This window comes from Nicotiana tabacum, chromosome 12, assembly GCF_000715075.1.
Source record: "Nicotiana tabacum cultivar K326 chromosome 12, ASM71507v2, whole genome shotgun sequence".
Taxonomy (NCBI): domain Eukaryota; kingdom Viridiplantae; phylum Streptophyta; class Magnoliopsida; order Solanales; family Solanaceae; genus Nicotiana; species Nicotiana tabacum.
Genome location: NC_134091.1, coordinates 114410640 through 114423866, shown reverse-complemented (window position 1 = coordinate 114423866; position 13227 = coordinate 114410640). Strand labels below are relative to the sequence as shown.

The window sequence follows — 13227 nt, the reverse complement described above, 5'->3', positions numbered from 1 at the left end:
AAATTTAATAAAATTGAAATGGTTGAACTCGTGGTTGAATGGGCTTTCATATTTTGTAAATTTTGTCGGGTTCCGAGACGTGGGCCCCACTGGTAATTTTTGAGTTAATTTAGGATTTTTATTAAAAAATTAGTATTTTCTTATGGAATTAATTACAATAATTGGTATTGACTGAATCGAATTAGTTGTAGCTAGATTCTAGTAGGGGTGTTCAAAACCGAACCGAAATCGAAAATCGAACCGAAACCGAAGCTTAATGGCTTATTGGTATCGGTTTAACGGTTTAACGGATGGGGAACAGATTGAAATTTTTTTATTAATGGCTTATCGGTTTGGGGGCGGATTATTCAATTTTCTTAACAGATAATCCGTTAACCCGTTAAGAATATATATATATATATATATATATATATATATATATATATATATATATCTCAAAAATCCTTCCACTTCTTCCAGTACTCTATCTCTAAGTTCTAACGCTTAATTCCTAAATAATCAGAACCCTTACGTACTACGCATCAGAAGATCCCAGGCTTGGCTTAGCTTAGCTTATTCTCCCACCCTACAACAAGATTGTTTAATTTGTTGTCAATGGTTCACCTCTGCTTTTATTTTTTTAAATTAATGCATGTTGTCTATGTTTAATAGAAGAACAGCAATGTTGTGCCACAACGTTTTTCACTCTACAACACATGACACACTACATCATTCTTATGTAGGCGTTAACAGACATGTATGTCTGGACTCAATGTGTAATTTCCTATTCTGAATTTGTATGCTAGGCAGTCAGCAAATAATTAATGCACGCAATATAGATTGAATTAGGCCGATAAACCGCCCGATAACCGCCCGATAAGAGCTAAACCGATACCAATCCGCCCGATATCTTGTCGGGTGGCTAGCGGATTAATACATTTAAAAGACGATAACCGTTAAGCCAAATCGTTAAGAGTAATTAACCGCCCAATCCGCCCGATAAGCAGCCCTAGATTCGAGCCTTTCAGAAGTTGATACGTGCAGAATGGGATTTCTGGAGCATTGTTTAGCTTGCTCGACATTAGATTCGTCTTGTTCGAGGTAAGTAATACTTCTAAAATTGATTCTAAGGGAATGAATCCCCGAATTGGTATTATATAAATTGTTTGGAGGTGACACATACGATAGTTGACGAGCGTGTAGACGTCCACCATATAAATTAACTTGAATAAATCCTGTGAAGTTTCAAAGTTAAAGAATCATGTTATTATCTGAACATGCCACACGTGTTAGAGGAATTAAACTGAGGCTCGTAATAAAGATCATGTTTAGGCTATGTGCCGATATTTTGGGACCCATAGGGTCGTGTTGCTATTGAATTAATTATTTTAAAATGTACATTTCATACTCAGTCATGCTCATCCATTGTGAGGATATTTATTAAATCGGGAGCTGCGCGGCGTAGCAAGCCAGATTGGCTTTATATATTATTATTATTATTATTATTATTATTATTATTATTATTATTATTATTATTATTATTATTATTATTATTATTATTATTATTATTATTATTATTATAGGATCAGGTTGTACACCGCAGCATGGCAGCCAGCAGCAGGCCTTATAGGCTTTATTATTATTATGGGATCGGACTGCACGCCGCAGTAGGCCATATCAGCTTTATATAGTGCTTGGGATGAAGGAGCCCCTCCAGAGTCTGCACACACCCCTAATGAGTGCGGTTGATTTATAGCGCTTGGGTTGATGGAGCCCCTCCGGAGTCTGCACACACCTCTAGTGAGCGCAGTTGATTTATATTGAGGGATGGATCTTCCGTTGGTATGGATCTTGCCCGAAGCATTTATATTAAGGGATGGATCTTCCCTGGGCATGGATCTTGCCCGAAGCATTTATATTAAGGGATGGATATTAAGGGATGGATCTTCCCTTGGCATAGATCTTACCTGAAGCATTTATAGTGAGGGATGGATCTTCCCTGGGCATGGATCTTGCTTGAAGCATCTATATTGAGGGATGGATCTTCACTGGGCACGGATCTTGCCCGAAGCATTATATTAAGGGATGGATGTTTCCTGGATATGGATCTTGTCCGAATCATTAATATTTGGGGATGGAACTTCCCCTGGACTGGATTGACCTTATACAGTACTGAGTGACTGACTGTCAGTTGATGAATATACATATATATTTGGGATGGATATTCCCTACGCTGGATTGGCCATATACAGTACTGAGTAATTGAGTATTTTAGATTGTGAGTAAATGGAATTTTCACTAAGGTACATCACATACAGTATGTACATTGTCATGTAGATACATTGATGTCATATTCCTCGTATTGTTCAGAATTGATCTGTTTTATTTGTACTGAAAGCAACTGTTGAACTTGAAAGCATGCCTATATTTATGTATTGTTATTATTTATACTGGACTGTACCTGCAGAGCTCGCCACTACTTTCAGCCCAAAGGTTAGTCTTGTTACTTATTGACTTAGATGTACTCATATTACACTTTGCACCTCGTGTGCAGATTCGGGTACTTTCGGACACGACGACCGTTAGATCTCAGAGTTCTATCAGTTGGAGACTATTAAGATAGTTGCCTGGAGTCCACTTACCTTGACTCCCTTTCTTTCAGTTATTGTATTGTTCTATACTTTCAGACAGTGTTTTATCAATCAGACTTTGTATTCATATTAGATGCTCATGTACTCAGTGACACCGGGTTCTGGGAGTGTTTATATATGTAATTGTGAGATTTCTTCCGCTGAATTTAAATCTTATGTTTTCAAACTTAAAAGATATGGTATTTTATTAAGATTATCAGTTTACCTAGTATTGAGATAGGCGTCATCACGAGAGGTGAGATTTTGGGTCGTGACATGGTACTTTCTAATTCTGATTTGAATAAATCTAAACAACTTAAAATCATTTCCTGAAATTCAATATAGGTTGCTCTTGGTTCTCATTTCGTACATCATATCTTCTTAGTCATATGCATAAGTCATACAAACAAAACACATCGTTGGTAATGACCAATGTTTTTGACTCCTAGGTATTTTTTCCTTAGGCCCTTTTTCTGTCCAAAACTATATGCCCGCTGCATTTAAATTCTTAACCTATTACACTATAGGGTATGACATCTGAACTATCATCATCCAACATGTGGCTCAATTTTCAAGAATTAAAAATGAAATTGTTTCATGAGGTAAAACACACATGGATACACTACCATACTCAAACTTGTCCTTCAGAGTATACCATCATCTGATAAATCACTTCATGAATCATCCGGTGAGTCTTGGGCCTTAATCCAGACATAAAATATACGAAGATTTTGCTATTATCACTGTCACTCACATTTTCTTTTAGCACCCATAGGCATCACTGTATACTCACAAGTCGCCAAAATCTGGATACACTGAAAATTGGTGACCTGGTAACTGAATATTGGCATACTAAATAACCATAACCTGCTAACTGAAAGATGACATAACTGGTAACTGAGGTAAACCGATAACCATAAAATATGATAACTGATTTTGTACTTTCTAATAAGGTTATGCTCTAAATATTTTTTACTACTATCAATTGCATCCCACTTTCAACATCCTCTCGAATCTCATTCAACATGTACTCTATAAATATACCCCAATGGGCAATCATCCTCTCTAGAACCTTGGGTTTTTCCTGCGCGTTGCTTGGGCATCCAATACGTTTGGAATTCGATAGGAAGAGAAGGTTACCTATTGCTCTAAACTTCACGGGACGATCTAGAGTAGAAAGAAATAAGACAATCATGGATGTCTTGGTATTTAACCGTTTATATGAGTGGCCGGCACACACATATAAAGGAAACTCCACTAGATACAGCTTCATAGACTCTCTAGGACTCTTGAACCTAGTGGCTCTGATACCAAGCTTTGTCATGCCCGAACCTGAGCTTAGACGTAACACGGCACCCGCTGCCTGACTACATGTGACCGAGCGAACCAACTGGCTGGCTGAATCAACATGTGATATCATAACATACTGAATGCGGAAGATAAACTTCTAAACAAAAGCACAACTAGACTGTATATTATTTTTCTTTGTCCATAAAAACTGTATCCATATCTATAGGCTATAGCCCCTCACCATACCAAACGCCAAAGACTTTCATTTTTCTCTTCTTTTTTCATGCCGTAGCTATACTCGTCGTCCTATATATTATATATATATATAGACCCCTGGTCCATTTCCCATACCCATTTAACTTTAATCACATATATTTCTAATTGAGTTCACCACATATTTCCATACAAAAATATATAGATCACTGGCCATTACTTCAAAAAACTAGAAGAACAAAATATGAAGCTGTATATCAAAGAATTTTCTCTTCATGTTCTTCTTGTTTATATGATAATTATATTCTTGTTTTTCACGTACCAATCAAATGCTTCTATACAATCCTTCGTTTATGGTGGATGTTCACAACAGAAATACAATCCTGGTACAGTTTACGAGTCAAACGTTAACTCGCTCCTCACTTCACTAGTCAACTCAGCATCTTACGCAAATTTCAACAACTTCAAGATTTCTCTACCGGGTTCGAGTCAAAACGACATCGTTTATGGACTTTTTCAGTGCCGAGGCGACTTGGGAAACTCCGACTGCCGGAAATGCGTGGCTACGGCAGTGAGCCGAGTCGGGACGCTCTGCACCACCACGTGCGGCGGCGCGTTGCAGTTAGATGGGTGTTTCGTGAAATACGATAATGTTTCTTTTCTTGGTGTGGAAGACAAAGGTGTTGTCATGCACAAATGTGGACCGTCGATTATGGATGATAATGAAATGTTGACTAGAAACGATGCCGTTTTGACTTATTTAGGAGCTGTGCCACAAGGTCAATATTTTAGAGTTGGCGGGTCTGGGAAAATTCAGGCTGTGGCTCAGTGTACGCAAGATTTGAGTGTGAGTGAGTGTGAAGATTGCTTAACGGAGGCGATCAGACAGCTGAAAAGTGAGTGTGGGTCCTCACCTTGGGGAGATATGTTTTTGACCAAATGCTACGCGCGATTCTCGGAGCGTGGATTCACCTCTAAAAGCGGTAAGCTTCTCCGCCACCATGACTGGTGGCGGTGGTGCATAGTTTTTAGCTTTCTGTTTATTTGGTCCATGTTAGTTAAAATTTGAAATTATAAAATCCTAAGTGATTTATTGGTTCTTTTCTTCTTCTTTTTTTTTTTCACTTCTCTGCGGTAATTGATAAATTTAAGTTGCGCCAAGTTTTCATGAATTGTTAGGAGAATTGTTAAATTGCTTTTAAGTCCATGTAGTCTAATTAAATTTTATTTTTCTTTAGCGAAATGTATTGGCAATCCGTTAAATTTGTCTGCATATTTAATTTAATCACTCGAATTAAGGCATATTTCAATTTGAACAACGGTATACATAATAATATGTTCATACTAGACACTTGTCGGGGGAAATTTTGGAAAAATGGCTCTTGATTTTCTTCTTTTATTTAAGTTGATGGTAGTTGAAATTGAAAATGAGGATGGATGTTAGATTAATTTATTCTTTTTAAGTAAATATTGTAAAATATTAAGTTAAGGTTTGATGTTTGGATTTGACAAAAAATTTTAAGTATTGACACAGCGATTATTTCTTGGTTATTCCGCCGTTATCGGGAGGGACAAATGTTTCCTTTTTATTTTCTTTTTTTGGATGAGTTATTATGATAGGTGTAAGGTGATTAATCCAACTCTAATTTAATTAATTTTCGTAACTAATTAATCAAAAATATAGGTGAGGTGGGGAGAAAGTCTTTTTCTGTATGTCCTTTTTGCTTTATTTGCATTATACTCGCACAAGTTTCAAATTTTGTAAAAGTGAAGAAAAAGTATGTTTTACTATTCTTGCTTTCTTCCTTTTATCAAAGATCAACAAACATCATAATGGTAAGAGCTTTTTCTCATGGTTTGAGGAAGTGCCTCAATCCTTCTTCTTGATCATGATTACCACCCAAAAAGAATGAACATAAAATAATTAATGTTTTCATCTCATTATAATTTGATTGTAAAGCTTTTTTTACAAGTTGATCACTTCCACCTTTAATTGTGGATATCATTAGGTAATTAACCTTGGTGATTCGTACGCTAAGCATAAATTAATTGCATAATCACTTGATCATAGCTTAAGGGTTAGATATCATTCGAAAAAATAATCACCTGTTACATGTTAATCATCAATGTAAACGTCACCCCCTTTGTTCTAAAAAGGATGATATTTTTCGAATTTCGAAACTCAAACTTCTTAATTTTGACTATAAATTCGGACATAGAATCTTGAAGTCTCTTTTAAAATAAATTTATGAAAACTATATAAAAGTACTATAAGTTACAATAATTAATAATTCAAAATATTTAAAAGGCATATGAAAAAATTACAGAATAACTTATTTGACTCAAAAATTAAAAAGTATTATCTTTTTGAAACTGTGCGAGTACGTTATTTCTAGGAAAGATTCAAGCAGTCCATGCATATGGCCTTTTGTTATTTTCCAAATGCAAGAGAACTTGCAGGAAGTTTAGTCTTATAAGTAATGACAAAGAAAAAGTGGTCACTCTTGCATATATTGAGAAATTTCACTTGGAAAGGAAAATTCCATGCCACCCATATATTCAAGTTTTGGTTCTAGTAGTGTACGAGGACAAGAGTGGGTTGCTTTAGTGGTAAGCACCCTCCGCTTCCAATCAAGAGTTTGTGAGTTCGAGTCACCCCAAGAGCAAGTTGGGGAATTCTTGGAGGGAGGGAGTCGAGGGTCTATCGGAAACAACCTCTCTATCTCAGGGTAGGGGTAAGGTCTGCATACACACTACCCTCCCAAGACCTCACTAGTGGGATTATACTGGGTTGTTGTTGTTGTTCTAGTAGTGTACGAGAATGGTCACACTTCTAACATATGCGAGTAGGAGAAGTTAGAACAAATTCAAAGTATATGAATGATGACTAGATTCTAAAATGGAAATAAAAGTTGATATAATATGCCAGGGTGATACCCCTTTAAAAAAAGGTAAGTTGATAAAATATGAGATTTCTATCAATTTAAACTACATTCAAACCTCTGCTATAGTAGCACCATTCGTATTTATACGTTTTAGTTGCTATAGCAAAATATTAATATAGAGAATATAAAATATAATATAACGTGAAAATTTTATTTTCAAAAAAACTTGATCGTGTATAGTAAAATATTGTTATCGAGAATGAATATTACAGAGAGGCTTGATTATATTAGTTTTTAACATACTTGGTTCTAACAAAGTTTAAGAAGTACAAAGGTATAATATAAGTGAATCTTCTTGAAGTTCTGCTAATTAATCTGTCAAGCGGCCAAATTTTATCACAACGGCAATTAAATCTTGATGCTATTAGATATCATTTTGTTGTTATAAACTTACTTTAAATTTAATAAGTTGCTGATCAGTTTTATTTGACAATATATATATAGAGAGAGAGTACTTACCTAAGTTTAGCCCTATATACAATTTCAGGAGATGAAGATGTTGAAAAGACACTTGCAATTACAATTGGGCTTATAGCTGGTGTTGCTGTCCTCATCGTTTTCCTTTCGGTTCTAAATAAGTTTTGTGAAAAGAAAGGTTAGTCTCTTCTTTTTGCCTTGATCGTGCTCATCCACCTTTATACTTCATATACCACTTGTTAAAGGTGCAATGAATAAATATAACGGCTTTTGCAGTCTAAGCAAGTTGAGGTTAGATATATAAATTATCATTGTCTTATGTCATTTGATTAAAATTGTCTCAGTCCAATTTTATAATTGAAGACTTCGCACACATATCCCTACTAATTATTTTTGTAATGCTAAGTTCGCATATTTATACTCCTTAATAGAAAAAAAGTTTGTCCAATTCAAAGCAATCAATTAGGACTAGTGCCATCCGCTCTTCTTCCTACTATTGAAAGTGGAAGTTCAAGCTTTGAAACTCATTTTCCAGCAAACTTAGTATAGATTTTTTTTTTTATGGCACATGTGCAATGAGTCTATAAACTTAATAATTGATCCTCTTTACTTTGACATTTGCAGGTGGTAAATAAATAAGGCACATCTTGTGCATGTGGATAGAACTTCTTCTCCCTTGCTTCTTACTTGGGTAAATTGCTTTCTTTTGGTGCTCTTTAGCTTTTGTATATTCTCTTACCCTAAACCATGTTTTTTTTCAAGTTTCCTTCCTATATCCAAAAAACAAGACTCAAAAGGTTGGCTAAAAGGTGATTGAAAGGAAACAGGAGCCTAATAGCAATAATAGCAGCTATAATGCATGTAACAATTGGCCTCTATACTTTTGTTAAAGTGCTCATCACTTTCTGCTGAAGATAAGTCTTGCATTAGGGCACTTTTTGTTTGTGAAGGATATGCAATTTGTTAAGCCCCCTTTTTCATGTAAGGAACACTTTATATTCAATTATAAAGTTATAATGCAGAAAGTTCAATTGCTATATAGGTAAAGTTGTCTCCCCGTGATCCTATAGATCACAGGTTCGGATCACGGGTTTCAGCTGTAAAAGTAGCCACGAATGCTTACATTAGGATAGGCGGTCTATATCACATCCTTTGTCCTACCCCGCGTGACGTGGGATACTTTGTGCGCCGAGATGTCCTTTTAACGGAAAGTTCAATTGCTATTTTAAAATCTTTAATTTTTTTGTTCCAAAATAATTTTTTACTTGATTGCACTAAATTAAACTGTAAATCACGTCAGCTATATTTCTCTTTTGTTGTGTTATGTCCTTAAAAAAGTGGAACAAATAAAAGTGATATGACATGCCATGATTTTCTTGAACATCTATTCTTATGAGATACTTCAGCTATAAGTGAGTAATTGAGTTGGTCAAATTTATGCCATGAAAAATAATTGAGTGATATCTTCCTAGTAACTTAATTTCACATGAATATTGATCACTACGACAATGATTTGAGGCAATATTCCGTCTACTTTTAGTTGCATTTCGACATGTAAAGTTAATCTTATTATTATACATGGAAGGACAATCAAATGGATATTGATGTTTTAATGATAAAGATAATAATAGAAGTGAGGAATACTTATCAGTTAATAAAATGCAATATCATAGCTGTTGGTATATGTAAGTCCTTATTCATAAGAATTAGGTAGGATGATATTAGAAATCGATTGGATTTTATTAATGATCCTATCTTTTGTTTAATTTTTTTTAATCCAACCGTGCTTAAAGTGTTCAAGTTTAATAATGCCCTGAGATGTATAATTGGGACCCATTAAATTGTGGATTATCACTTAATTTTTGTGATTAAAGGGGGCAGAATTAGAGCAAGAAGGTTGTATATATTCCTAAACAAAACCTGCGAAAGCATTGATATACCAAAAGGGAGACATTATTAAAGGGATGAAGATGTGACAAGTACTTTTTAAATAAAGAAAAAAATCTATTACATAGAGGATCGAAAAAAGGTGTAAGAAATTGATGAGTAATAGAAATCGAACGCCACATTTACTGGTACTACTATTTTATAAGTGTTGGTGGTATGTGGCACGTCACGTACTCTTACATGTGACAGGAGAAAAAAGTAGAAATTGTGTATAATAGTCATTTTTTAATATGATATTTAATTTTTATCTAGTACTTTTAATGTTAAGCAAAAAATAGCCACAACTCTATTAAAATTAATACGAAAAAATATTTTTACCTTTTTTTTATGAGTGTTGTTTAAATATTAAGGATATGGTGTACTTTACATTTACACTATACACATGAAGTTAAGGACGCAATGTCCTTAACATTTATACTACACATACGAAATTAAGGACATGATGTCCTAAAGTTTAACAACAGAAGGTGCAAATACATGACACTTTGTCTTTAATATTTACACGACATTCATGAAGTTAAGGACAACATTTTCTTAATATTTACACAACACTCATAAAGTTAAGGAAACTATGTCCATAACATTTACACTGCACATATGAAGTTAAGGACACCATGTCCTTAACATTTACACTGCACACATAAAGTTAAGGACGTCATGTCCTTAACATTTACACTGCACATATGAAGTTAAGGACATGATGTCCTAAAGTTTAACAACTGAAGGTGCAAATATATGACAATTTATTCTTAATATTTACACAACATTCATGAAGTTAAGGACACCATGTCCTTAATATTTAGACAACACTCATGTCTAGCACAGGGGTATTTTCGTCTGGACGGGTAAAAAATTATTAAGCACTGGCTAAAGAGTAAATATATTTTAAACAGTGGCTAAAGAGTAAAGACATCTCTAATTAGTGATTAACTGTGTACTTCCCCAAGAAAGAACTACAAATAATGTTAAATGGGCCAGAAGTTTGGGCTCATTTTATTGTAATGGTGGAAGCTATAGTTTCTAAATCTTGGGCCTCCTTTACACCATTATTTAGAAGAATTAACCCAAATAGCCGTCCATTCAATTGCTTAAATTAAAAATAGTTGGTGGATGTATAATATATGCATAATTTATGTATTATATGTGTATAATTATATATATTAAATATATAATCTATGTATATGGCTAGAAAAAATAAACAATAAATATGACTGGCTATTTGTGTAAAGATCCCCATTATTTGGGGGGAGGGGGGAAGAAATCAGAAATAGCCATATTTACAACCGATAATTGAAAAATAGCCACAATTTCAAAAGCAATCTAAATTGAGTCACTTTTCATGTAAAGATAAAATCTGAACAAAAATACCCTAAAAAATCCAGAATTATTCTAACATGATATGTTGGAGTTCGAATTTTTTACATATGAGCTTCCAGCATAATATGCTGAAATTTTATAATATGCTAGAGTTCCATCATAATATGCTGGAAGTTTATATGCAGGAGTTTCATAATCCCGCATATTATACTGGAACTTTCTGTGTGCTGGAAGTTTATACGCATGAGCTTCATAATCCAGCATATTATGTTGGAACTCTCCGCGTTTCAGCAAAACAGTGATTATTTTACAATGACTTCGCAAACACTGGCTATCTTCCAATTACTAGTCCGAAAACTGGTTAGCCTGTGCTATTTTTATCATTATCTACTGAGTAAAGCCAGTGATCAACAACCATTTTCGTTGTAAATGTACTTGCCGATGAATATTATCCAGACGTTTATCCCTCGTCGGTATAGGTAGAAATGACACCATGTAGCCATTCTAAAGGGCTACTATTTAGGAATTAGCCGGTGCGTCATGAATTTCAGTTTAATTTTTCAAGATAAAAATGTCCTGAATTGTGCTGAATTTAAGATTTTTAGTTTAAAATTTCAGAACAAAATAAGTACTGGCTAAACTCTAAATAGTATCCCTGAGAATGGCTATATGTGCACTTGCCCCTCGGTATTGTGAGATTCATCGTTATGGACCTAGTAGTTGGACCCATTTTAAGCCCAAACGTATTGGATTTCCTTCGATTGTTCATGTCAATCAAATGAATCGCAATCTCACTATTTTCCCTTTCTATCCTAAACGGTGAAGAAAGATTAAAAACTTTGTCTACTGTTTTTCCTTATCCAAAACGTCCATTGCTTCAAAATTAAATACGATCTCTTTTCATACCTCACAAGCAACAACTAATTTCAGGCTCCATTTGCAAGCCTCGCGAGTAATGAGAAAGATTCTCTAATGATGTTTAGTTTTGAAAAAAAATTCAGAAAAACTGAAAAACATAGAACTTTTTTTTGACAATTTTAAAATAAAAACCATCTAAGAAGTTGATCATAGGTGCCGATTAATTATTTTAGTTGATCAATTGGATATACATTCTCTGTATTATTGTGTATTCTACAAGTGTTACGAGAAATGTTTAAGAATGCATCCAAAGGAACACAACTGAAGTTCAAGTTTATAAGTTTTGGCTCCCGTTTGGACATATATTTGGCTATTTATTTTTTCAATTTGTTTTTGAAATTTGTTCATGAAACTAGATTAGTTTTTGAAAAAATGTTGAAGAAAAATTTTCAAGTTCCAAAAATTGATTTTGGACAATTTTTGGATTAAAATTTTCTTCCACTCACAAAATTTTAACACAACTTCAATTTCAAAAAATTATTTTCCAACACAACTTCAAATTTTTTTTTTCTATAAGTAAGATTTGAGTAGGGTAATAATTTAAGTAATAAAGATCTAAAATATATATTCTAACTTGACTTTTATTTACGGCTTAAATTTTTAAGGTCCGGAGGTTATAAATCGAAATAGATAATTCAACAACAACATTATGAAGTTACCAAGTCCTACTGTCTTAAAGAAAGAAAACAGGAAAAACTGGACAAAAAACAAAAAGAAAACAGAAGAAAGCTTGACCAAAACGTGCCATCTGTATACTGAACGTGTGCAGAGCCAATCCAGGTGTCATGTTCCTCCATTTCCACCGCATCTCCAAACCTTCACCACTTTCCATTTAAGCCCCCAAAAATTAATAGATCCTTTGTAAATTTCATCACCATTTTAGCACATATACATATACATAGAAAGAAACAGAGAAATAACGAACAATATGGCATTAGAATGGGTAGTTCTAGGCTACGCTGCGGCAGCAGAGGTGGTGATGGTAATCCTTTTAACACTTCCAGGTACATACCCTTTACGTAAAGGTCTAATATCCGTTACACGAAACCTTCTCAAGCCTTTTCTTTCAGTGGTTCCGTTCTGTGTCTTCTTGTTATTGGACATTTACTGGAAATACGAGACTCGTCCGAGGTGTAAATCGGCCGAGTCTTGTACCCCGACGGAGCTGATGCGACACCAGAAATCCGTCGTGAAAAGCCAGCGTAATGCGCTGTTGATTGCCGCTGCGCTGATGTTTTATTGGTTGCTTTACTCTGTGACGCGGTTGGTTACCCGAGTTGAAATGTTGAATCAGCGAGTTGAGAAGTTGCAGAATCAGGAATAACTCGATGACAAAATATTTTGTTTGGTTCCTTTGTAATAGTATGGAGTTCTTTCTTGATCCTTCTTCTTTTCCTTTTCCTTGTTTTAGTTATTCTCTTTTTTGGTAATGATTATGAGTGTATTATTAGTATTAGTTATTTAATATCTCAAACTTAGAACTTAATCAACTTAAGTAAACACAATATGTAAGTGTATATTTGAGAGATTCTACAAAGATCCTCGACCTTATTGAGACAGGTACAAATTAC

At 34.4% G+C, this 13227-nt stretch overlaps 2 protein-coding genes across 4 annotated transcripts; both read left to right on the top strand.

Moving 5' to 3' along the window:
- Positions 1-4133: 4133 nt before the first annotated feature.
- LOC107765120 (plasmodesmata-located protein 6) lies at positions 4134-8499 on the top strand. 3 transcript variants are annotated; one of them, XR_001643369.2, is made up of 4 exons: positions 4134-5095; positions 7527-7652; positions 8099-8165; positions 8237-8499. XR_001643369.2 is itself a non-coding variant. In XM_016583729.2 (3 exons), the coding sequence occupies exons 1-3, from the start codon at positions 4357-4359 to the stop codon at positions 8107-8109; spliced, it is 876 nt and encodes a 291-aa protein (XP_016439215.1). In that variant the 5' UTR covers positions 4135-4356; the 3' UTR covers positions 8110-8499. The 3 variants fall into 3 exon arrangements, 2 of the variants coding, with proteins under 2 accessions (XP_016439215.1, XP_016439216.1); XM_016583729.2 differs by having other exon boundaries at positions 4135-5095; positions 8099-8499; XM_016583730.2 differs by having other exon boundaries at positions 4138-5095; positions 7545-7652; positions 8099-8499.
- A 4085-nt stretch (positions 8500-12584) lies between these two features.
- On the top strand, positions 12585-12980 carry LOC107765122 (uncharacterized). Its single transcript, XM_016583731.2, has one exon. It carries the CDS (start codon positions 12585-12587, stop codon positions 12978-12980), a length of 396 nt encoding a protein of 131 aa, XP_016439217.1.
- Positions 12981-13227: the final 247 nt, after the last annotated feature.